This window comes from Silurus meridionalis, chromosome 18 (assembly GCF_014805685.1).
Source record: "Silurus meridionalis isolate SWU-2019-XX chromosome 18, ASM1480568v1, whole genome shotgun sequence".
In the NCBI taxonomy this organism is placed as follows: domain Eukaryota; kingdom Metazoa; phylum Chordata; class Actinopteri; order Siluriformes; family Siluridae; genus Silurus; species Silurus meridionalis.
Genome location: NC_060901.1, coordinates 23,028,841 through 23,053,807, shown reverse-complemented (window position 1 = coordinate 23,053,807; position 24,967 = coordinate 23,028,841). Strand labels below are relative to the sequence as shown.

The window sequence follows — 24,967 nt, the reverse complement described above, 5'->3', positions numbered from 1 at the left end:
AATTTGGTAGATGAGTAGAGCAATGGAAAATGATAGAGTAGACAGAAAGAGAGAGAGAAACACACACACACACACACACACACACACACACACACACACACAGACTCACTCAGTCTAGTGGATACCGGTCGGATTCGTCTGGTCCTCGCACTGCGCTTCTTAATGGCGATCGTGTCCTGCAGTGATGCACACACACACACACACACACTAACACTGAAAATCCATAATCATAGCACACACACTCACACACATATACACTCCGAAACTGGGCATCATCATAACTCAAATATCAGAAAGGGGGTTTGGTTTAAATGATTACATCATCAAGGGGCATGGTTTAAGTGTGCTATTGCCAATCAAATTAGCTCCTCCCCTTCCTCTTAATAACTGGGCATGTGCACAAACTCAATCCATTCACAACTCTATCCCAGTGCACCGCCCTTTTTAAATGGCTCCGCCCAAAACTTTATTTATCAATTAGATTTAACTATAAGAAATTGTCATTAAAAATAGTATTACATTTACACACACACACACACACACACACACACACACACACACACACACACACACACACACACACTTACAATACTCGTGCCCAGCTCCTCATCAGTGATCTCCAGGGAGTCTCTGTGTCTGTGTGACCTTCGACCTGTGCCACCATCACACAGGCCATCCCACTGTTTCATCTGAGACACCTGCAGGGTCTGATACACACACACACACACACACACACACACACACACACACACACACACACACACACACACACACACACACGCTTAGAAATAGCCATAAGGTTGGTTCCAGGTTCAAAATCCAATATAATATAATGATGATTGTGTCCAAAGGTTGATATCTAAAAAGCATAAATACTGGGGATTTATAGAGGATTTTATTTGGTTATTCAGAGAAAATGTGAGAGGAAGTGTGGAAAAGAGGGACACTAGGGACGTAATCCGTCCTACCAGAGCTTTGTGGGTAGAGTAGAGCTCCTGTAAGATCTGATCCACGATCGAGTTGGTGAGATACGACACCACGGAGAGCTTCACCTCCCTATGAGAAAAGAGATCGAGAGATAGCGGAGACGGAAAAGAGAGACGGTTTTGTTTAGAACGAATACACGCATTTCTTCCGTTCTCATCATCTTCCGTCGTTCCACTCATTTCCCTCTTCCCTCGCCCTTTCGTCTGCTTCTCGTTTTTAATCTCTATCGCTTTCTTCTCGTCACAGCTGCTCAAATCAAAATTCATAGCCTCCCCCCTCCTCAGTCTTTATTCCCCCTTTTAAAAATCTTTCTCTCTCTCTCACTCGCTCTCTTTCTTTCCCTCTCGAAATTCAATCCGGCTCAATTTCATTCAATAACCAATGGCCAAGTTAAATTAATGGTGAACCACCAGCTCTTCTCCTCCTCCCCCCTTCTCTATATCTCTCTTTCTTTCTTTCCGTTTCACACATTCAACAACACTCTCGACCCCCTTACTCGAGCACCCGGTGAATGTCTTGCGCCGCTCTCTCCATCAACGCGGTGCGGATCGCCGAACGAGGGATCGACACTCGTTCTGAGACAGAGGATAGCGGAGGGCTCAGGCGCTCGGCCGCCCCGGACGACAGAGGACACAGCTCTCGGCACAGAGACACCATCGAGTCCACAATCACCTGTCAATGAAACAAAGAGTTAAATGAATAATGAGTACAACTGGCAACCTACAACTGATAATTGGTTGATGGAGAGAATAATAAAATGAGAAGTGTGTATCAGGGACCGGATTCACACCTCCTGTGAGTAAATACATGCCATGAAAACACAACGGGGCATGATGCAGTGGTGGTCCATCAGAACTTTATCAGAATCACTGACTTAAGTTATATGTATGAAATTTTCCCAAAAATCAATTTCTTTGATTTCATAACGTTTCTCTCGATCAGATTTTTCGAGCTGTTTTATTGCCTCAAAGCCAGAAATATCATGTCACTCCGAGGCAATCTAGCAGGCGTACAATCACGTCTGTATTTTCACGTCCTTCGACTGGATGGTCAGAGAGCGCACTAGTCAGATCCGTACCTGAAGCAAACTGAGCGAGCTCGGATATAGTCCTGTGGATTTTAATAGCTGACGAAACTGGATATCGTGAGAAAAGGTCGACCAGTTCAAAACGTTTGTTTTTTTTTCACGAAGCGTTTCTATTTTCGGGTTTTTCTTTTCTGTTGAATTTGCCCCAGGAAAAGGAAAAGTGCGATGCACCCCAAAAATGCGCAAAAAACCCGGGGTTATATTATGAGGTTAATACTGGCGCTTCTGCTAGAGATGATGTATGAGAGCAATGCAGCTGTGGCAAATGCAAAGAGAATATAGGTCAGAGCTATATAGTGGACCACTCAAGACCTTCCATTCCAACCCATGTAAAGCAAATCTTCATGGAGGATCCACATCTTCCATAAAAGGAAATTTCATGATGAGAAGTGAGGAGAAGAGATGAGACGAGATGAGAAAAAAAAAGAGTCATTAAGAGAAGAGACGAGAAGCGACGGTACTGAATGAAAAGTGAGGAGAAGAGACAAAAAAGAAACCAAAAAAAAATCAAGAAGAGAAAACCATACCAAAAGATTCACGAATAAACAATAAGAAACAAAAGAGAAGAGATGAGATGAGGCGAGAAAAAAAGAGTCAAATAGAGAAGAGACGAGAAGTGACGAGACAAGAAAAGATGAAAAAGAAGAGATAAAAAGAAGAAAGAAGAGTAAAACATACCAAAAGATACAAAAAAGACAATAGATAAAGAATAGATGAATAGCAAAAGGATGAGACAAAACGAGAACAGGTAAAGAGACAAAAGCGACAAAAAGCAAAGAGACACGCAGATGCGAAAAGAGATGGGAAGAAACAAAAGGAGATGAAAATTGAAGAGACAAGAAGAATATATATATATATATATATATATATATATATATATATATATATATATATATATATATATATAGGTATAGATATAGATATAGATATGTATCTATAAAGTATGTGTGTGTGTGTGTGTGTGTGTGTGTGTGTGTGTGTGTGTGTGTGTGTGTGTACCTGCAGTTCTTTGTCTGCAGCCTTGGCCAGTTCTCCAGCCAGTGAGTCTAGTCTCTGTCTGACTGGTCCATCAACAGAGAGAACATGAGCCAACTCACACAGTGATGGGTAGAGCTGAGAAAGAGACAGCGAGACGAAAAGAGAAAAAGAGAGACACAAGAGTGGAAGAACGCAGACACAAAATTCCATTACCTTTAACTACACAGTGATCAGTTTATTCAACATGTTCAGTTTTGGCTAACACACACACACACACACACACACACACACACACACACACACACACACACACACTTGCTTACCGCACGAGAGTTGCGAGCCTCTTTCAGGACCTGTTTGGCTGCTTGAAGCTCCTCTGCATCTGAAACCCCGCGGAGAACACACACCTGCTGCTGCACTCGTACACACAACCGCTCCATGACCTGTGTGAGATGCAATGGCAGATACACACACACACACACATTTTAATGCACATTTGCCTACATGACAGTTACATTATTAGATTAAAACACACACATTCAGTATAACAAGATATATAACAACACACACACACACACACACACATACAAACCTGCTCAGCAGTGCTGGTCACTAAGCCCTGGTGTAAGCGTAGCGCTTGCCTCTGGGAGAATCGCTGTGTTTGGTTGTTTCTTAGTAAAGCTCTCTGAATCTGAATGGCAGATACGAACATATTAAAGTGCAAACACTCTGCTCTCAATACACACTATTTAAAACCAAACCAAAACAAACAATAAAAAGAATCCCACCTTAGTGAGCGCCTGCTCCGTCTTCTCTGGGGCACTTCGATATGCTTGAGTGACATCACTGAGGGGGATGGGCATGTACTGCAAAGTGAAATTACTGAAAAGGAGAGGAAATAAAGGAAGAGAAGAGTCAAGGCAATAGGTGAAGAAACAAAAAGAGAAGAGATGAGATGAGAAAAAAAAAGTCAAAAAGAGAAAAAACAAGAAGTGACGAGACAAGAAGAGATTTAAAGTGAGGAGAAGAGACAAAAGAGAAGAGATGAGACAAGATGAGAAAAAAAGGGTCAAAAGATAACAGACAAGAAGCGACGAGGCAAGAAGAGATGAAAAGTGATGAGAAGAGACAAAATAGAAGAGAAGAGATGAGACGAGACGAAAAAAAAAGGGTCGAAAAGAGAAGAGACGAGAAGCGGCAAGACAAGAAGAGATGAAAAGAGAAGAGATGTGAAAGAAGAAACAAAAAAGTCAAGAAGAGAAAACATACCAAAAGATACAAAAAAGACAATAGACAAAGAATAGATGGATAGCAAAAAGATGAGACAAAAGAGAACAGATAAAGAGACAAGAGAGACAAAAAGCAGAGACATGCAGATGCGAAAGGAGATGAAAATTGAAGAGACAAGAAGAGCAGAGATGAGGCAAGAAGAAACAACGATAGATGAGTACAGAGAAGAGATAAGAAGAGAAAATGAGATGAAAAGAAAAAAAGAGACACGTGTGTGTGTGTGTGTGTGTGTGTGTGTGTGTGTGTGTGTTTATATGTCCTACTGTTCTAAAGCTTGTGCTACGTCCATTAACCCTGCTGCGGTGGTGTTGTTCCGGTCCCAGGTCACACTCCTTTCAACCGGAAATAGAGGAAACACATTGAAGGTCACATTTCCATCATTCCCATAGTTTCCTTTCATCTTTATCCCTCCATCCTGACCTTATCCCTTTTCTCTTTTGCTATCTCTTATTCATCCTTTCTCTTCCTGTCTCTCCTCAGCACCTCTCACCGTAGCGTGGTGTTGATCTGCAGGGCTTTGCTGAGCATTTTGGCGCCGATGTCCTCCAACCCGTTTCCACTCAGGTCCACTTTCCTGAGGCAGGCGTTGCTTCCCAGAGCGTTCACCAACACTGTGCCACGCGAACGCAAGCGCGAGTCCACCAGGGACAGAGACTGCAGGACCTAGACAGACATTAAACAAGTGAAGTGGAACGACATCAAAAAATGGCGTTTAAGCTTTCTGGCCCTGATGGCTTACCACAGGTTTGAGACATACAGTGTATGTCTCAAACCTTTGGTAAGCCAGTGTATGTCTCAGGTATACAGTGTATGTCTCAAACCTGTGGTAAGCCATCAGGGTGACTGTATATTTCACATTTTGCAAAATGAAAGAAAGAAAGAAAGAAAGAAAGAAAGAAAGAAAGAAAGAAAGAAAGAAAGAAAGAAAGAAAGAAAGAAAGAAAGAAAGAAAGAAAGAAAGAAAGAAAGAAAGAACAAAATAACTAATAAATGAGCAAACGAAAGAAAGAAAAAAGAGAACAAACAAAAATGAATGAATGGTTGAATGAATGAATGAATGAATGAATGAACACAAAAAGAAAATAAATAAACAAATATAAATAAATAAACAAAAGAAAGAAAGAAAGAAAGAAAGAAAGAAAGAATAAACAAACAAACAAATAAATACAATTGTAAAACGACAGTCCTTTTTTTTTTTAAAAGCCATTTTCAGGTCTTTCATTGCAGAGCGAAATGTTCATTGTTGCCATTTTTATTTCTTTCATTTTGGATTTATTATATAAAGATTGTAATTATATTTAAAACAACATCCAGCACACTTTACTACAGCTGAGCTTTTGTGTCTTCTGCCAAGGATATTTAAATATCAGTAATATAACTTCTAAGTCTTTGCTACTGTTTCTCCTTCACCAGTAAATCCTCACCAATTACTGACCCGAAGTACATTTGGTCAACCAGATGCTCTGTCCAGATGTTCATCATTACCAAGCGTCATTTATCAAAGCATGTGTAGACCAAGTCCTAATTCTTTGGGCAAGAACTGCTAGTGTGCATAAGGAAATTGCCCAATTTCTCCAGCTGCTATGCTCATTTGCATACAGAAACGCCCCCAAATCACCATATATGGTAAACAAGTTCTCTTTTGAAAATGGTTTGTTAAGAGAAGAAAAAATGAATTAATTAAATAAAAGATATGAATAGAGAAGAGATATGAAAAGACGAAATGAGACAAGAAGAGATGAGATGAAAAAAGAGAAGAGAAAGAGAAGAAAATGGGACAAGAAATTAAACAAGATAAACAATAGGAAAAAATGAAAGAAAATATGAATAAAGAAGAGATGAGAAAAGACAAAGAAAGATGAGAAAAGAGAAGAAGAGAAGAAATAATAAAAGAAATGCAAAAAAGTAAAGAGAAAAGAAAAGTAATGAAGAAGCAATGAGAGAAGAAGTGAGAGGCAATAAAAGAAAAAATGACGTAATAAAAGGGAAGACACGACAAGAGAAAAGATGTTAAGAGAACAAACAATAATAGAAGAGACAAGAAGAAAGGAAATGAGACAATAAGAGAAGAAGATTGAGAAGAAAAAACAAGTTGATGTAGAAGAGCTCTTGATAAAATGAGACAATAAGAGAATGAGAAATGACAGCAAAATGAGAAAAAGAAGAAAAAGTATAAACAAAAATGAGGGAGAAAGAAAAAGAAAAGGAGAATGAGAATAATAAGAAGAAGGAAAGGAAGCAGAAAGGTGAGGAGAAGAAAAGGCAGAAAAGAAAAAGAAATATGAGTAAAATAAAAGAAGAAGAAGAGGAAGAGGAAAGAAAACAAGAAGGGTGGAAAAAGAAAAAGAAAAGAAGAAGAAGAAAAGAGAAAGAAAAAGGAAGACATGACCAGAGAAAAGATGTTAAGAGAACAGACAATAATGAAAGACAATAAGAAAGGTAATAAGAATAAAAGAAGATTAAGAAGAAAAGATATAAAAAAAACAAGTGAAATAGAGCTAAGAAAAATGAAAAGAGAAGAGATAAAATGAGACAATAAAAGAAGAGAAGAGAATGAGAAATGACAGTAGAATGAGAAAAGAAGAAGAAAAGTGTACACAAAAATTAGGGAGAAGAACAGTGTAAAAAAGAAAAGAGAATGACAAGCTTAATAAGATGGAAAGGAAGAAGAAAGGTGAGAGGAAGAAAAGGTAAGAATAAGAATAAGAAGAATAAGAAGCAGAAAAGAAAAAGGAAAGATGAGTAAAATCAAAGAAGAAGAATAGGAGGAAAGAAAACAAGAAGGATGGAAAAAAAATAAAAAATATATAAGAAGAAAAGCGAAGACAACAAGAGGACACATAAGAGAACAGACAATAATAATATAAAAAAACGAGTTAAAATAGATGAAGAAATTAAAAGAGAAGCGACATAATGAGACAATAAAAAAGGAGAAGAGTCAATGAGAAAAGATACAAGAGAGTGAAAGAAAAGATGAGAAAAACTGAAAAGACAAGAAATGAATAATAAAAAAGGTAGTAGTGGAGTCGTGGATGCACAATAAAAATAGCACAACTTTTGATTATGTTTTGAACTTTATATGATTTAACAGGCTGCTTCTATAAACCTGCAGTGCCACGCCCTTCTCCAAAACTCCTCCCTCATTCTCTCCAAAAAATCAATAGTGTTCTGTGTGTCCTCAGGGGTTTTCTCAGATGATGCTGATTTGTTTTTGAAGAGCTCTGCTCCATTTCTCCTGTCGATACTTTCATTACTATATATATATATATATATATATATATATATATATATATATATATATATATATATATATATATATATATATAAATAAATAACAAAATAAAAGATGAGTAAAATAAAAGAAGAAGAGCAAGAAGAAAGAAAACAAGAAGAAGAAGAAAAAAGAGGAAGAAGAAGGAAGAAGAGCGAAAAGAAAAAAGAGGCTTACTTATTTAACTCAGTGATCAAATGACTTTTTTGACCAATCAGAGCTGAGAATTTAACAGCAGTCATATCAGACCCCAGTGTGTGTGTGTGTGTGTGTGTGTGTGTGTGTGTGTGTGTGTGTGTGGTGGGGGTGAATTTTAGTGATGAATACTCACACACTCTTCCTCTTGTATCAGCTGGACCAGTTTGTGCAGAATTTCATCCAACACCCTGTGGAGAGAAACACAGAGACTGATGAGAATCATTGAGACTAAAGAGAAACACAGATACTGATGTGAAAGACACAGAGACTGATGTCAGAGACACAGAGACTGATGTGAGAGAGACAGAGACTTATGTCAGAGACACAGAGACTGATGTGAGAGACACAGAGACTAATGAGAAACACAGAAACTAATGGTAAATAAAGAGACTGATGTGAGAGACACAGAGACTAATGAGAAACACAGAGACTAATGTGAGTAACACAGAGACTGATGGTAAATAAAGAGACTGATGTGAGAGACACAGAGACTAATGAGAGATACAGGGACTGGTGAGAGACACAGAGACTGATAGTAAACACAAAGATTGATGTGAGAGATACAGAGACACAGAGACTGGTGAGAGACAGAGACTGGTGTGAGAGACATAGAGACTGATTAGAGACACAGAGACTGATGTGGGCAGCATGGAGACTGATGAGAAATACAGAGACTGATGTGAGAGACACAGAGACTGATGTGAGAGACACAGAGACTGATGAGAGATACCGAGACTGATTAAAGAGACACAGAGACTGATGTGAGAGACACAGAGACTGATGTGAGAGATACAGAGACTAATGTGAGAGATACAGAGACTGATGTGAGAGACATGGAGACTGGTGAGAAACACAGAGACTGATGTGAGAAACACATAGACTGGTGAGAAATACAGAGACTAATTAAAGAGACACAGAGACTAATGTGAGAAACACAGAGACTGATGTCAGAGACACAGAGACTGATGTGAGAGACACAGAGACTTATGTCAGAAACACAGAGACTTATGTGAGAGACACAGAGGATAATGAGAAACATAGAGACTAATGTGAGTAACACAGAGACTGATGGTAAACACAAAGACTGATGTGAGAGATACAGAGACTGGTGAGAGACAGAGACTGGTGTGAGAGACACAGAGATTGATTAGAGACACAGAGACTGATGTGGGCAGCATGGAGACTGATGAGAAATAAAGAGACTGATGTGAGAGACACAGAGACTGATGAGAGATACCGAGACTGATGTGAGAGACACAGAGACTGGTGTGAGAGACACAGAGACTGATGAGAGATACCGAGACTGATTAAAGAGACATAGAGACTAATGTGAGAGACACAGAGACTGATGAGAGATACAGAGACTGATGTGAGAGACATGGAGACTGGTGAGAAACACACACTGATGAGAAATACAGAGACTGATTAAAGAGACACAGAGACTGATGTGAGAAATACAGAGACTGATCAAAGAGACACAGAGACTGATGTGAGAAACATGTTGGGCAGTCATGAAAAAGCATTTCACTACATGTCTTATTCTGTATAAATGTGTGTGACAAAAGAAGAAGAAGAAGAAGAAGAAGAAGAAGAAGAAGGGGGGAGGAGACAATTAAAAAAAGAAGAAAAAGAAGAAGAAAAAGAAGACGAGGACGAAAATCACGAAAGCGGGGAAGAAAATAAAACAATATAATAATCAGAAACAAAAAAGCCAGAAAGGGTAGAATGAGAAGGTTTGACTACAATATGAACGTTCAGCATTTGTTCTCCTGAAGAACTCCACATGTTCTGAGGGTTTACCTGCCATACCTGCTCTTGATGTTAAAGTTCTTGCCCAGGTGGAGGTGTCTGAGTGAGGGATGTCTGGACAGCCCGCTTAAAACGGTCAGAAGGTCCCCATCAAACCCTAGCATAAAACACACAGTTAGCATGGAAGCCCAGGAGGATTGTGGGATAATTGAATATCCTGAGAAAGGATATGAAGATTACAGAGAAACACAACACCATCGGTTCATAATGTTTACGATTAGTTTATTAATGTCTCATGAGCTCACCGTTGTCTGAGACGTCCAGCGTAGCGATGGACGTGACGCGTGGAAAAAGCTCCTGCAGGACAGCCGCTCCCGCTGACCGCAGCTAAACGAGGGCATGGAAATGACCTCATTTGAATGTTTTTGAATGATCGGAACATGCGACAACACATTTTTCTCATTTCTTCTCTTTTTTAACTCATTTTTCTCTTAAATCAAAGTGTCTCTATTTTATAAATGGAATTTGACATCATTATAGGCTACAGCCAGGCTTTCGGGATGCCATGACCATGGAAAAGAAGCAGAAAAAAAAAAAAAAAAAGAATGACCGAATGAAAAAAAGAAGGGAATCGTGAAATAAAAGACAAGACAGAGGATAAAAACAGTAAATGAAAAGATTGAGGAAAAAAGAAGAAGAAAAATGAGAATGAAAAAAAAGCAGAAGAAGAAGGAAACTAGGAAAAATGAAAATTAAATAGGAAAAAAGGGTAAGAAAATCAATGAGAATGAGGGAAAAAAAAGATGATGATGAAGAAGAAGAAAATGGAGGGAATTAGGAAAAAAAATAAGAAAATAAAAATATGTACATGCATTAAAGAAAAGAAGAGAAAGTAGACAGAAAATAAAAATAAGAAAGAAAATCAAACAATATAAGAATCCCATTTAAATAATATGAGAAATCCCAAAAAGTCATTATTGTAAGAATGAAAAAGAGAAGGAGAAAACAAAACCCACACACAACCTGTTGGTGCTTGTACATATTTCAGGATCGGAAACACAGCATGTTATACTACATGACATATAGAAACTATATGGGCAAAAGTTTGTGGACACCTGATCATAAGATTGGTGTGCATTTTTTGAACATCCCATTCCACATTGAGTCCTTGTTTGCTCTTATAAGAACCTCCCACTCTTCAGGGATGTTTCCAGATGTTCCACTAGATTTTGGAGTGTGATGGTGAAGATTCAGGTTTATTCAACCACAAGGGCTTTAGAAAAAAAAAAGAATCAAATAGTAAAAAAAAGGGTGAGAAGTGTGAGATGGAAATAGGGAAAAAAGAAGAAAAAAAAAAGAAGAGATCTGCACGAGAACTAAAAAAGAAAAAAAAAAAAAGGAGGATGAGAAGAGTAAGAAGGAAATAGGGAATAAAGGAAAAGATGAAAAATTTAAGGAATTAGGAAAATAGAAAAAAGAAAAAGATGAAAAAGAAGAACAAGAACTAAAAAGGAAAAAGAAGAAGAAGAAGGATGAGAAGTGTAAGAAGGAAATGGGGGAGTTGGGGAAAAATAATGGGAATTATGAAAAAGAAGTAAGGAAAAGATGAAGAACAGGAACAAAAAGACAAAGAAGAAGCAGAAAGTGCAAAAGAAATATAAAAATAGTAAGAAGGAAATAAGGAAAATATTAATAAGAAGATATCAAGAGGGCAAGAAGAAAAGGAAAGGGTAAAGGAGAACAAGAACAAAAAGAAGTAAAGAAGGAATTAGGAAAAAAGGAGAAGGGTGAGAAGTGTAATAAGGAAATAAGGGGAAAAGAAGATGAACAAGACGAAGAACAACAAGAAGGAAAAAGGAAACAGGTAGAAGAAGAAAATTAAAAAGAAAGAAAGAAAGAAAGAAAGAAAGAAAGAAAGAAAGAAAGAAAGAAAGAAAGAAAGAAAGAAAGAAAAAAAGAAAATAGAAAGAAGAAGTAGAAAGAAGACGCTCATAAGGAAAACGAGAGAAATGAAAAAAGGCCTGGGGTGTTTTCAGTTTCTCAGTCATCCAAAAGGTGTTCAAAAGGGTTGAGGTCAGAGCTCTATAGCAGGAGATCTTCCACTCTAACCCATGTACAGCAGATCTGCATGGAGCTGTGATGCTAAAACAGGTTTGCGTGAAGGAAAAATTTCATGCTACTGAAAAAAAAATTAAAAAGTCAGGCGTCCCAGTACTTTTGTCCTTATAATGGTGTATTTTCATTCAGAAATTAGGAGATACCTCGCAGCTGCTGATGTCCAGATGCATGTCGTTTATATGAGGGTTGTTGGTCAGGCCTAAGAACAAATTTCTTGTGCAGAGAAAGAGAGAAATAGAAAGAAAGAGACAAATAGAGAGAAAGAAAGAGAGAAAGAAATAGAAACATTAACATTACACTCACGTTGCCATACCAGTCTCTAAGCTAACGTCTGCTGAACGGGTTGCCAGATCTAAATCCGTCCTTGTTACCGTGGAAATAAAGCACACGCGTGTGTGTGTGTGTCTAGGGGAGAGTAAAGCAGAGTTAGCCGGCCGCTAGTCCACAACGAGCCGAGAACGAGCGTGGGCGTCTCACCTGAGGGCCTCCGGCGGCAGCTTCATCGACGCCAAACTGACGTGCGTGAGGCTGAACGCGGAGCTGAAGAACTGACGAAACAGCGGCAGAGTCTCCTTCGTCTTCCTAGTTTGTTTTAGGGGAGAACACGATACGTTGTGATCAGATTAGCATTAGTAAAAGCATGCACGTATTGTGTTTCTTGTAACAAGAAAGAAAAATCTTTTTTTTTTGGGATGATCGAATTTCAGCGCTTGCAGATTTGGTTAACAAACAAATTCGAGGAATTTCCTGCGAACCCTCGTAGATAGTGCTGAGGAAGAGCATAAATTGCTCTGCTAACATCATTGTAATGCTAAATTGTTTAGCAAATTTCTACGCCGATGTTTTCCCCCTATATATTTTTTAGATATAGTGTGTTATGTAAAGGAAAAAAAGAGAGAAGGAATCTAACCTGTGAGCAAAGGAGTTTTTGGAGAGGTTGAGGTAAGAAAGGTCGGCACAGCAGCCCCGGAGCAGAGCCCCAAACAGCTGGAAGATCGACTCAAATAAAGGCAGCAAGGAAGAATGAGAAGCAAGTGAAAAAGAGAACGAGAAAGAGGTAAAAAAAGAAAAGATAAACAGTGAGACTCGCAAAATACGACACAAGGGAGGAGCCAAGGTCAAGATTCTGCGAGAACTGTTTGGGTGGGCCGGATGCGATTCATTTCTCCACCTGTCAATCAGAGAGAGTCTAACCAATCAGAGCACTGTGTGAGCTCATGTATGTGGAAGAAGGCAGATACAATACAAATTTGTGGACACCTACTTATAAGTATGGTATGTGCTTTTTGAGCATTTTATTCCACATTTAGTCCCAATTTGCTCTTATAATTCCCTCCACTCTTCTGGGAAGATGTTCCACTAGATTTTGGAGTGAAGGATATTTGCGTTCACCAGCCAGGTGACAGGGTGCGCCAGAGTCGCACAGCTTCCGATGTACACAGTCTTTTGGTACGTTAACCTATTAAGGCTTGGTGCTCCCTGTGACCGTGCATGCAGCCTTGTGCTGCCATCTGTTGGCGTGTTGGAAAACTAGTCTCGAATTAAGAGGAAATGAAAGACAAGAAGTACTCAGGGCAGATACAAGAGGGCAGATACACTATAAAATTTGTGGACACCTACTTATAAATACAGTGCTTTTTGACCATTGTATTCCACATTTAGTCCCAATTTGCTCTTATAATTCCCTCCACTCTTCTGGGAAGATGTTTCACCAGATTTTGGAGAGAAGGATATTTGCTTTCACCATCCACAAGCAGAGCTCAGTGTACAAAGTCGCACAGCTCGATGTACACAGTCTTTTGGTGCGTTAACCTATTAAGGCTTGGTGCTCCTGTGACCGTGCATGCAGCCTTGTGCTGCCATCTGTTGGCGTGTTGGAAAACTAGTCTCGAATTAAGAGGAAATGAAAGACAAGAAGTACTCAGGGCAGATACAAGAGGGCAGATACACTATAAAATTTGTGGACACCTACTTATAAATACAGTGCTTTTTGACCATTGTATTCCACATTTAGTCCCAATTTGCTCTTATAATTCCCTCCACTCTTCTGGGAAGATGTTTCACCAGATTTTGAGAGAAGGATATTTGCTTTCACCATCCACAAGCAGAGCTCAGTGTACAAAGTCGCACAGCTCGATGTACACAGTCTTTTGGTGCGTTAACCTATTAAGGCTTGGTGCTCCCTGTGACCGTGCATGCAGCCTTGTGCTGCCATCTGTTGGCGTGTTGGAAAACTAGTCTCGAATTAAGAGGAAATGAAAGACAAGAAGTACTCAGGGCAGATACAAGAGGGCAGATACACTATAAAATTTGTGGACACCTACTTATAAATACAGTGCTTTTTGACCATTGTATTCCACATTTAGTCCCAATTTGCTCTTATAATTCCCTCCACTCTTCTGGGAAGATGTTTCACCAGATTTTGGAGAGAAGGATATTTGCTTTCACCATCCACAAGCAGAGCTCAGTGTACAAAGTCGCACAGCTCCCGATGTACACAGTCTTTTGGTACGTTAACCTATGAAGGCTCTGTGCTCCCTGTGACCGTGCATGCAGCCTTGTGCTGCCACCTGTTGGTGCGTTAGAAAACTAGTCTCGAATTAATAGGAAATGAAAAACAAGAAGTACTCACCGAGTCCACACAGCAGTCGGTCCCTGATAGGTCCAAGTGTACCAAACAGTTGGGCTGAGAGAGGAACATGTGCAGATGCTGGACGAACAGAAACAACCAGCGTCAGTTTGTCAGATTGTGTGTACATTGCACATTCGTGACGCGTTCTATGTGTCAAATAAACGTGTGTATGTGTGAATGTTTGTGTGCTGTCAGACCATTGCGTCCTCTCCGGACAGAACACCGGGGTTCTTGCTCAGGTCTAAATGCAGGAGCGAGTTTGAGTAATCGTCGTTGGAGCAAAGCGCCTGAGAGAGAGAGACCACACCTGAAAGAGAAAGAAAGGAGGGATTTCTCATTACTTACATAATAACATAATATCGATCTACCTATCTTCTACTTTCGGCTTCTCCCACTAGGGGTCGCCAGAGTGGATCGTCCGTCTCCGTACCCCCCTGTCCTCTACATCTGCCTCTTTCACACCAACTACCTGCATGTCTCTCTTCACTTCTTTTCCACCTTCCTGGTGGCTCCATCCTCAGCATTCTCCTACCAATATACCACATGTCCCTCCTTTAAACATGTCCAAACCATCTCACCTTGTCTCCAAAATGTCCTACATGCGCTGTCCCACTAATAAACTCACTTCTAATCCTGTCCATCGTTGTCACTCCCAACGAAAACCTCAACATCTTCAGCTCTGCTATCTCCAGCTCCACTTCCTGTCTTTCAGGACATGGTTTGGAGTAGATCTCCTTCTATTGAAGGATGGGGAACATCCTTTGAAGAAAACGTTGCCCAGAAACAGGAAAGAACTCATTCCCTAAAGCAGGAAGCTGCAACACGGGAACTGAATGAGCACCACAGGAAGCGAGTAATTACACCCTGGCAGCACACACAAAAGAGCAGCGTGCAAAGAAAACTGGGGTTCGGTTTGTCAATCAACATCACGCTGTAAATCTCATCGTGGACAAATCAGACTCTCGGGCTACAGCTGATGACATGACACAGGGTTTATATTGCCTGTCAAAGCTATGCTAGCCCACACACACACTCTCTCTCACACACACGTCTTAGGATCAATTTCTTCTCCGTATGTATGTAATAATGAATACACAGACGCAGATTATGCGAATCAGGTGCTCAGCCAAACACATGACCTGGTAACACACAGGTACACAATCAGGGTGTCCAGAGTCATTTCACAAACACACAAACACACACATTTATCTATATACCTGGAATCGTCTCATAAAAACGAATATATAATGAAATAAATGCTAGTTGGAAGAGACGGCTTGTTTTGATTCTGTAAGCGTAACTGCAGAAGGACGGCTGACACCAAAGCGGCGTTAAATTATTAAAGAGTGTTGCATTATGAGAGTATATAAGTGTCTAAGAGTCTAGTGTGTGTGTGTGTGTGGGTGGGTGGGTGTGTGGGGCGGTTAGCATCAAAGCGAGCGTTATCGAAATCCTTTCTCCCGCCGAGCAAGAAAGGTTGCGTCATACCAAATGCAGTCAGAAGGCATTCGTTCTCGAAAGTCTAAACAATCGATTTTCAACCTTTGAAAACATTTTTTTGCGTATGATCACGTCTGGAAAAACGATACACCTGGGTATTCGAACCTATGAACTTTGGGCGTTATGACATTTTATGACACGACCAGCAAACTTCCGTAAGCAACAGTTCATGGACTCATCGTGGTTTTGAAACCTACAATAGGTGTCCTGCTTAGTCAAAATACATGGATTTCCAGAAGGTTCAACTGACGTTCTGTAGTTCTAAAGAGCTTCGAAACTGATTTCAATCTGCATTCATACACTAGATGGACCAGTATTAGAGTATATTCCAGCTATATGAGGTTTTTCCCCAAACTGTTAAATTGTATAAGATGTCTTTGAATGTTGTAGCATGAAATGTATCCTTCACTTGAACTTGGAAACCCAAACCAGTTCCAGCATGACAATCCCCCTGCAGAAAAAGCCAACTCATGGAAGCTTGGCGTAGAAGATCTTGAGTAGGCTACTATAGAGGTCTGAACTCTGCCACCTATTGAACACCTTTGGGATCAGTACCTGATTTTACAAACGCCCTTGTAGATTAGCATGAATCTCCACAAGCACAACCAAAAAAAAAAATCTAGTGGAACATCTTCCCAGAAGAGTGGATCTTATTATAACAGTAAATATGGACTAATTTTTTTATAATGAGGTGAGGAACAAAACCCACCTTTGGACGAGAGCGAGGTTTTGGACAGGTTGAGGAGGCGGAGTCCTTTGCTTAGGCGACACACCTGCTGGATCAGATTGCACACGCCTGAGAAGAGTGGGAAGTGAGGGAAGAAGTGATGAAGCCCCAAGAGAGGAAAGCAATAGAGATGGACAGAATGATGGAAAGAATAAGTAAATAAAATATGATATATATATATATATATATATATATATATATATATATATATATATATATATATATACACACACACAGTATATATACACATACTGTACATTACACTGGAAAATTATAGCTAGGTAACACTTGTTAATGTTCGCCTGTGTGTGTGTGTGTGTGTGTGTGTGTGTGTGTGTGTGTGTGTGAGATTGTGTGTAAACGATACCTTGATTGTCTAAGGTGTTGTGTGCCAAATTGAGGGAATGAATCACGGATGCTGGATTCTCCGACAGTGCAACAGACATTTTCTGAGGGAAGTCACTGCGACACACACACACACACACACACACACACACACACACACACACATATACAAAACGTTAGCTTCAGACTAAACAGCATATTAACAGCACTGCTTCTCTTTTTTTAGTATTTGGATCAGTAAAAGGAAACACATTTTCAGAGGTGAACACTAAACCCAGCCAGGATTTCATTCAGTTCATTCTTAGATAAATGAATAAGAGAGAATCAGAACTAACGATTTGAGTCCCACGTTCTCCATTGTCAGCTCTTCCAGACTGGACGATTTACTGAGCGTGTGTAGGACCTGCTCTGTGACCTCTGACCCCTAGGGAAAAAAATAAAGAACAAAACAATAAACAATTCGGCTATACAATGTTTATATTGCATTGAATTTGTATTGATAAAACAGACAAACCTAAATAAATGATTGTACTACTGCTACTTCAATAATAAAACTACAACTAATAATAATACAAAAAATAATACCAAATATTAATAATAATGATAATAATTAATAGCGTAAATGGAGGAGGGGTCTACAAATAAAAATTTCTAACACAATAATACATTTACATTTAATTACAATAAACAGTTGATAACTTTTATGTTTATGTTTAAGGACCCAGCAGTGGCAGCTACCATTTTAATAATAATAAAATAAATTAAACCAATAAAATAATTGTTAAATGAACATTATATAAACATATATTATTTATACCTGTTGAGGAAAAAAACCCCAAAAAACATCACAGTTCAATTAGTGAATAAAATTATGAAAACGTCATAAAATAAAATTAAATAAAGTAAAATTATTTCTCAAATGAAATCATTAAATTAATAAATAATAATAATTAAAAAAAACATTTAAATAAACACATTTTAAAATGTGTTAAAAAATAAAGTAGATGATATACAATTAAATAATAAATGTAATTCATTAACTCAAAAAAACAACACTAAAAAATAAAATACAATTAGATATAAAACAAAATACATTTATTTAACAAAATTAAATGAGGCATAAAATCAAATCAAATGACATATAAAATAAAAAAAAATATTGTGATATAAAATAACAAAATAAAAATAGATTCTCCTAAATTGAGTATTTTTTGTTTTAAAGCTACAGTAGTAAATATGAGCTGTTTCTATAAATATATACATGTGTATGTGATGCTAAGCTGAAAAATGTAAATTGAACTGAAACATAGAGATTAGAAGTGAATGAGCTCAATTTGGAAAGAAAATAAAGGATCAGGATACTGTATTAAACTCTATTGTACTCGATACAATTGTTTCTATGTTAATATTGAATTATTTATACATTTTATTGGACTAGAAAACAGTAGGAAAAGTTAAATTGCTAACGATTCAGAGAACTGGTAGTGGTTGAGGCTCTCGGTTACTGAGCAGAAGTTTGGAGTTTTAAGCCCCAGTATTTTCAATCTGCCACTCTTGGGCTCTTGAGCAAGGCCCCTAACACATTACTGTGTAGCATGTTTGTTTAAGCATTACTGTGACCAAGTGCATGCTGGGAAAATAGGAGAAAAGACAGGATAGTTACGATGCGCATGTCTTTGCAGTAGAGTTTGGTGAACCACGTGTTGTAGGCCATGGAGGCAACAATTACTGCAAGATCTCTGCAAAGAAAAGTGCACACACACACACACACACACACACACACACACACACACACACACACACACATACATGCAGAGTAAAATATATAAGGTTGTATACAGGAAATGAGATTTTTTATTAAATTAAGGATTAGAAAACATTTTACGGAACCAAAAAGAAGCGTTTAAACGCTGATGTAACACATAAGTCATTTTTTTTTTATCACAAATTTTTTTTCCATATACACACACACACACACCATTGAATTTGAACGATGAGTTGCATCTACAACTTAGTGAGTTCAATGCCAGTAACAAGGCAAGTGATTTTTTTTTTTTTTAAATTACACACACACGCGCACACACGCGCACACACTTTCACAATACAAATCGGAAAGCTAGAGATTTGAAAAGGCTTGGAATGATTATTTTGTAGCTGAAGCCCAGAGGAATAAAGCACACACACACACCTACTCTCCAAGTGACTGAAGTCCAGTAGATTAAACTCACGGTTGTCTTGAGAATGATAGATGGTATCCACATCCTGAAAAATACAACACACACACACACACACACACACACACACACACACACACACACACACACACACACACACACATAAAAGACCTTCCACACATTGTTTGTATATCTTTTTAACTGTATATACAATTCATAGTCTTGAAAATACACACACACACACACACACACACACACACACACACACACACACACACACACACACACTATGTATAAATGTATACATAATATGTGTAAGGATGTGTGTGCGTGCATGTGTGTGTGTGTGTGTGTGTGTGTGTGTGAATACAGTTTGTACATAAATTCGTGCTGTACAAACTGTATTCACACACACACACACACACACACACACACACACACACACCCTTACACATATTATGTATACAAATTCATACTGTACAAATTGTAGATTAACACACACACACACACACACACACACACACACACACACACACACACACACACACACACACACTCATATATACATAGTACAATAACAGACATTTATTCACTTGAAACCATACATACACATATAATTTGTATAAATGACTACGGCTGATAATGTACACACACACACACACACACACACACACACACACACACACACACACACTCACTCACTCACTCACTCACTCCCAGCTTACCCACTGCACCTCTTCTTTACAGCTGATACCATTATAATCACACAAAGCAGCATACGTCTCTGAGAAGCCACCTGAGAGAGAAAAAGAAAGAGACACATTTTGTTCAAGTGTGTGTGTTTGTGTGTGTGTGTGTATGTGTGTGTGTGTGTGTATGTGTGTCTACTATAATTTTGACACATACCACACGCTCTCTGTGTCTCCACTGATGTGTCAGAGCTTGGAGAGTACTTCCTACTCCCATCTGACAAATCACTGTCGGAGTGACAGAGGGACGGACTGAAAGAGGCGAAAGAAATACCAGTTGGCTTTTAAAAACGAATAAATGAAAACAAAAAAACGATTCGAACGGGACACAGCACGGGTTCTATGTGCACTCACGCAAACACCGAGTTGTTGAATATCCGCGATAAGGCGTAATTGATGTGGTTGATCACATGGTCGCGGTGCTCACGTGACTGCAGCCTTAGGGAGTAGGTGGACTTCTCGGTTTCTATGACAACCTATGAAGGAGAAGAGAAGGGTGGATAACAAATGCTGACACCTCAAAAAAAAAACGGGTGTTTAGCTACTTTTACTTCATTCTCCAATTGGTCCAATCATTCTTACACATTCTGGTTTCATCACCAATTTATATTTATATACATTATACAGACAAAAGTATTGGGACACCCCATTTTTCCGGTCGTATGGTTCTTCGGCGAACTTTTAACACCAACCTACAGCCAAACAATTGAACAGGCAGTGGTGGAAAAGTAAGTAAGAAACTAAATGCAATTCGTTACTGTACTTAGCTTTTTCACATATTTGTGTTTCATTGAATGATTTCCATTTGTGAAGACTTAAATATATTATAATACAAAGTCAAATATCATACTTTTTTACTCAACTACATATTGCAAAATCAGTCTTCCTTTTTATTTATGAGTGAATAAAATATTAACCGGTCAAATGCGCAGCAAGCCGTCAATCGGGTTAGAGTGCGAGCTCCGTTTTCAACTTGACAGCAAGAAGAACATTTTGAGAGTAATAAATGTTGGAAGAAACTCCTGACTCAAACTCGCTACAACACCCATGGTCATATTTGCGTGATATTTTGTAGTAGTTGAAAAAAAGAACCTTTCGATTTCTTCTTACAAGAAATCCAATTCCAATCTAAGGAATATTGCCGTAAGAAATTGGATACTCAAGTACATTTGAAGGCTTTTTGTACTTTTACTGAAAGTTTAAAGGGACAGTTTTACTGGAGTCATATTTTACAGAGTGTATCTACTTTAACTCAACTATATGGCTTGTGTACTTCGTCCACCACTGTCCCCTGCTGTGCCAAAGGGCTGAAGAACGTACTCCTTAAAAAGTGCTATCCACCTCCTTTGGCATACACAAGCTCAAAATTAGCATTGATTGGCTAGTTTTACTAAGATCGACAGGCAAGATGCTATTCATGGAAGATCTTAAGTGGAATTGGCCTGCTATAGAGCTTCGACCTTAACCCTATTGAACACCTTTGGAACAAAATAGCTTGTGCTTATATCATGAAATTCCAAACCCAGAAAGTGGAACGAAATCTTATGGTATGTTCTTTTTAAACATCCCATTCCACATTTATTCCCCATTAGCTCTTTTAATAACCTCACTCTTCTGGGAAGATGTTCCACTAGATTTTGGAGTGTCCTTGTGGAGATCTGTGCTCATCAGCTCACAAAGACATTAGTAAAGTCAGGTTCTGGGGTAGGTGAGGTGAAGAGGCTTGGGGTGGTGGGTTTCCACTTCATCCCAAAGGTGTTCAATCGGGTTGACAGAGCTCTACAGCAGGAGATCTTCCACTTCAACCAGTTCTGACATTTCTGACCCACTAACTGCCTTTAAATAAAGTACATTACATTTGGTAAGATAAATAAATGACCAACACCTTATTAACCTCAAGGATGAAATTTTTTGGCAGAGCTGAGGTGCTTTCTTGCACACCACGTTTTCAAAAAAACGATTCCTTACATCACCAGAGGTTTTTTTCAGACTGGTCCAGTTGTCCATTACAATAAAATTAGCAGCATTAAAATAATTTTCCATAAAACGGTACGTGTGTGTGTGTGTGTGTGTATTTGTTTAGTACGCATTGGCTTCATTCGATTATGCATGCATGAGTCAATTTCACAACAGCACAGTTAATATAACACTTGTGGAGATAAAATAACACTGATAATGGTTATTAGTATGAATAATGGCATAGAGTCTAGAGCAGTGACCACACGACTAACACATTCTGACTCACTTGCATCTCCGGGTGAGTGTTCATGGCTCGGATTTCCAGGAAATTGAACGTGGTCTCCACCTAAATTGAACAATTCTTTATTATTGTTGTATGAACCTGTATATAAAATCCAATCGGGTTTTGTGTAAAATTAAAGGGTTACACACAAAAAACAAACCTTTGTCGGTACTTTGGACGCCATCAGGTACAGCCTCCATGTGGTGATGACCTGGAATGGAGAAGGAGCACCGGAAAATAAAGACAGCAGTTCAGTTAGGACATAATGTATATTCATTTTATATATACATATTGACTTTGACTTGGAGATCCAAACCTGTTTGAGCATGACAATACCCCTGTGCACAAAGCCAGCTCGATGAAAATATGCATTACATGGTTGGAATGGAAGCTCTATAGAGCTCGAAACCCAATTGGACACCTTTGGGGTGAATTTGAACGGCACCTCAGGCGTCTTCACTTCACCCACTAATGCCCTTGTGGCTGAATGAAAGCCCAAATCTCCACAAAATCTAGTGAAATGGCTTCCCAGAAGCACGGAGGTTATTATAAGAGCAAACAGGGACTAAATATGGAATGGGATGTCCAAAAAAGGACATACCAATCTTATCTCAGGTGTCCAAAATATACAATATAGTGGTGCATACAGCCATAGCAAGAGCACACACTTAAACACACTAAAACACACAACCAATAGATTTGTAGGTTGCCTTAGAAACCATTAGTGGTTCTCTAATTATTGATTTGGGATCTTTTTTCATTTACACTGAAGTCTACAGTTACTCAGGCAGTTTATTGGAGACAAGGATCATAAAAGAGAATCTAAACCTGGAACGTTGAAAATGTACGGAACGGTGTTTCAATAATATTTATGCTGACGTTGGATGTGAATCGCTTTGTGCATCCATTACAATTTGGCACAAAAAATGGGACAAAACACTATAAGCCAGGTTGTTTCTCCATCCTGATGATCCACAGATCATCAGGATATGCCGATTATCTTCAGACGATTCCAGATTAACTGCACGATCCTGACTACAGAGGCTATTATCTGTCTATTCCAAGATGGCGGAACGTCCCTCCGTTCGGCCGCTGCGTGTGCTCTCGAGCCGTCCAATACTTCTGTCGCTGACACAGAATACACCAGGCAACCAACTGCTCGAGAACCTGCTAATTGGAATTCAACGGAGGGTCGTGAATAAATCATGCGCCGAGCCTCGTTTGTACAGAAGGATGTTCGGCATCAAGCGGTGACAATCTGACGTGCAATTTTTAATTTTTATGGTGGATAAAACTAAAGGAATATATATACAGTACATATATAGAAAAAAAAGATCAATCTTATAGAGAACATACTGTATATTAGTATATTATCTACTATGATGAATTACATTATTTACAGATAATCTGTAGGGATTATATCGAATCATTTATAACCTACACTCGTCTAGGAAGATTTCTTACATCTCATTCAGTGAAAAAGAGTTCAATAGGGTGTGTAGTATTTAGTCAACAGCTCATGCACTCTCAGTTCATGCACTGTTTTCTCTTCTGGCCAAACTTCTGGCCAAACTTCTGGTCTCCTCAGGTTTTCTGTTTACAGTATATCAATTAAAATTTATGGCATTTGGCATCTCATTTCTGGCATTTTTGGAATTGGATCTCATCTACACAACTGAGCAGCTATGGGGTTAGGATTCAAACTCACAACCTTTAGATCCAAAGTCCAATGTATCAAACGCTAAGATCCATATCCAGATGGCCTTCCAAGAGTAATTGATCTAGTTGGTGGGACTCCTTCTTCATATCTTTCCTTGCATATTATCATGTTGCTATTGTCGTATCTTTAGGATTGATGCTAATGTTTGTGCCAAAAACTGCGACTCAATGGTCTCATAGTCGTCACGGAGGTCCTTCATACAAGTGCTGGTGTCTGTGTGACTGATATTCCCGAATCCGTGTTGGAGAAACTGAACAAGAACGAGTGGCACGAGAGAGTCACAGCTAGCATTACAGCATTACAGCATCCACCTACAGAGTCACTTAACAATGATTTCATTTTGATAACTTAGCATCTGAGGGACCTTGCTCAAGGGTCCAGAAGTAAAAGCTTGGAGTTGCTGCGATTTCAACTCTGCAGCAAAAAAAACAACATCTTAACCACTGAGTTACCACTTCTTTATTTTACTAATCCCAGACTTCAACAGTGTAGCTCATTCCCATTCTGTATAGATTTACTCCTTTCACTCTTTCAATGCCAGGTCTTGCTTCACCCTGTCGATTTTTCCTTTTTCACCCGTTATATCTCTCGCTTTTTTATTTGTTCTGGTTGATTCTCCTGACGCCATTGGCTTCGTTATCGATTGTTCAGCTTTGACCTTTTTTTCGTCGCTCCATTTACGATCCCTTTTTTGTCCTCCATTTTGGACTGTCTCCTCTTGTTCCAATAAACCGGGTTTATTGAGCTTTAAACTGCAGTCGAGTCCGCTAGGTTTGTCGCAGTCTGACGATCCGAGCGCGAGGCCTGCTGTTTTTCCGCTCCGTCGCTCTATAGGATCGTCTGTCATAGTGCCAAGTAGTGACTTTAACAGGGAAAGATGTTCTTCCGGATTTCTTGTGGGTTTGAGAAACCCGTAGCATATTGCTGCTAACGTGCAAAGCATGTAGCTGCTAAGATTTTGGGGAAAAAAACACGAATTTGTGTGTCGAGCTAGTAATCCAATCCCAGTTTCGAGCATTTAATAAGAAAAATGTAACCATTTATAAATTCAAAAACCATATGTATCTTCCCGTTAAATTATTTTTTTCATATTCAAGTGCTTCAACGTATCCTAGAAAAGGAAATCAGGTGCAGTACATTATATACTGAGTGTATAAAAGTGTAGAAAAGACGTTACTCATAATTTCAAAGTCTGGTGCT

General features: G+C 38.9%; 1 protein-coding gene across 4 annotated transcripts in view; it reads right to left on the bottom strand.

The window, feature by feature from the left end:
* LOC124401029 (capping protein, Arp2/3 and myosin-I linker protein 3-like) overlaps positions 1–24,967 on the bottom strand; it is a 52,367-nt gene that overhangs the window by 16,012 nt on the left and 11,388 nt on the right. For 3 of the 4 annotated variants that reach the window (XM_046872929.1, XM_046872928.1, XM_046872931.1), the window contains exons 4-31: positions 22,208–22,258; positions 22,051–22,110; positions 20,160–20,281; positions 19,963–20,057; positions 19,782–19,852; positions 19,071–19,144; positions 18,546–18,621; positions 17,218–17,306; positions 16,905–16,999; positions 16,520–16,606; positions 14,508–14,617; positions 14,311–14,388; positions 12,589–12,665; positions 12,156–12,260; positions 11,822–11,891; positions 9,866–9,947; positions 9,612–9,717; positions 7,945–7,999; positions 4,833–5,005; positions 4,606–4,674; positions 3,841–3,934; positions 3,645–3,743; positions 3,376–3,495; positions 3,074–3,187; positions 1,484–1,659; positions 969–1,056; positions 588–707; positions 110–176 (exon numbers count right to left, since the gene is read on the bottom strand). In XM_046872929.1, coding sequence (XP_046728885.1) covers positions 110–176; positions 588–707; positions 969–1,056; positions 1,484–1,659; positions 3,074–3,187; positions 3,376–3,495; positions 3,645–3,743; positions 3,841–3,934; positions 4,606–4,674; positions 4,833–5,005; positions 7,945–7,999; positions 9,612–9,717; positions 9,866–9,947; positions 11,822–11,891; positions 12,156–12,260; positions 12,589–12,665; positions 14,311–14,388; positions 14,508–14,617; positions 16,520–16,606; positions 16,905–16,999; positions 17,218–17,306; positions 18,546–18,621; positions 19,071–19,144; positions 19,782–19,852; positions 19,963–20,057; positions 20,160–20,281; positions 22,051–22,110; positions 22,208–22,258 — 2,623 coding nt within the window. The remainder of the gene's footprint in view (positions 1–109; positions 177–587; positions 708–968; positions 1,057–1,483; positions 1,660–3,073; positions 3,188–3,375; positions 3,496–3,644; positions 3,744–3,840; positions 3,935–4,605; positions 4,675–4,832; positions 5,006–7,944; positions 8,000–9,611; positions 9,718–9,865; positions 9,948–11,821; positions 11,892–12,155; positions 12,261–12,588; positions 12,666–14,310; positions 14,389–14,507; positions 14,618–16,519; positions 16,607–16,904; positions 17,000–17,217; positions 17,307–18,545; positions 18,622–19,070; positions 19,145–19,781; positions 19,853–19,962; positions 20,058–20,159; positions 20,282–22,050; positions 22,111–22,207; positions 22,259–24,967) is intronic. The other variant, XM_046872930.1, reaches the window with a different exon arrangement.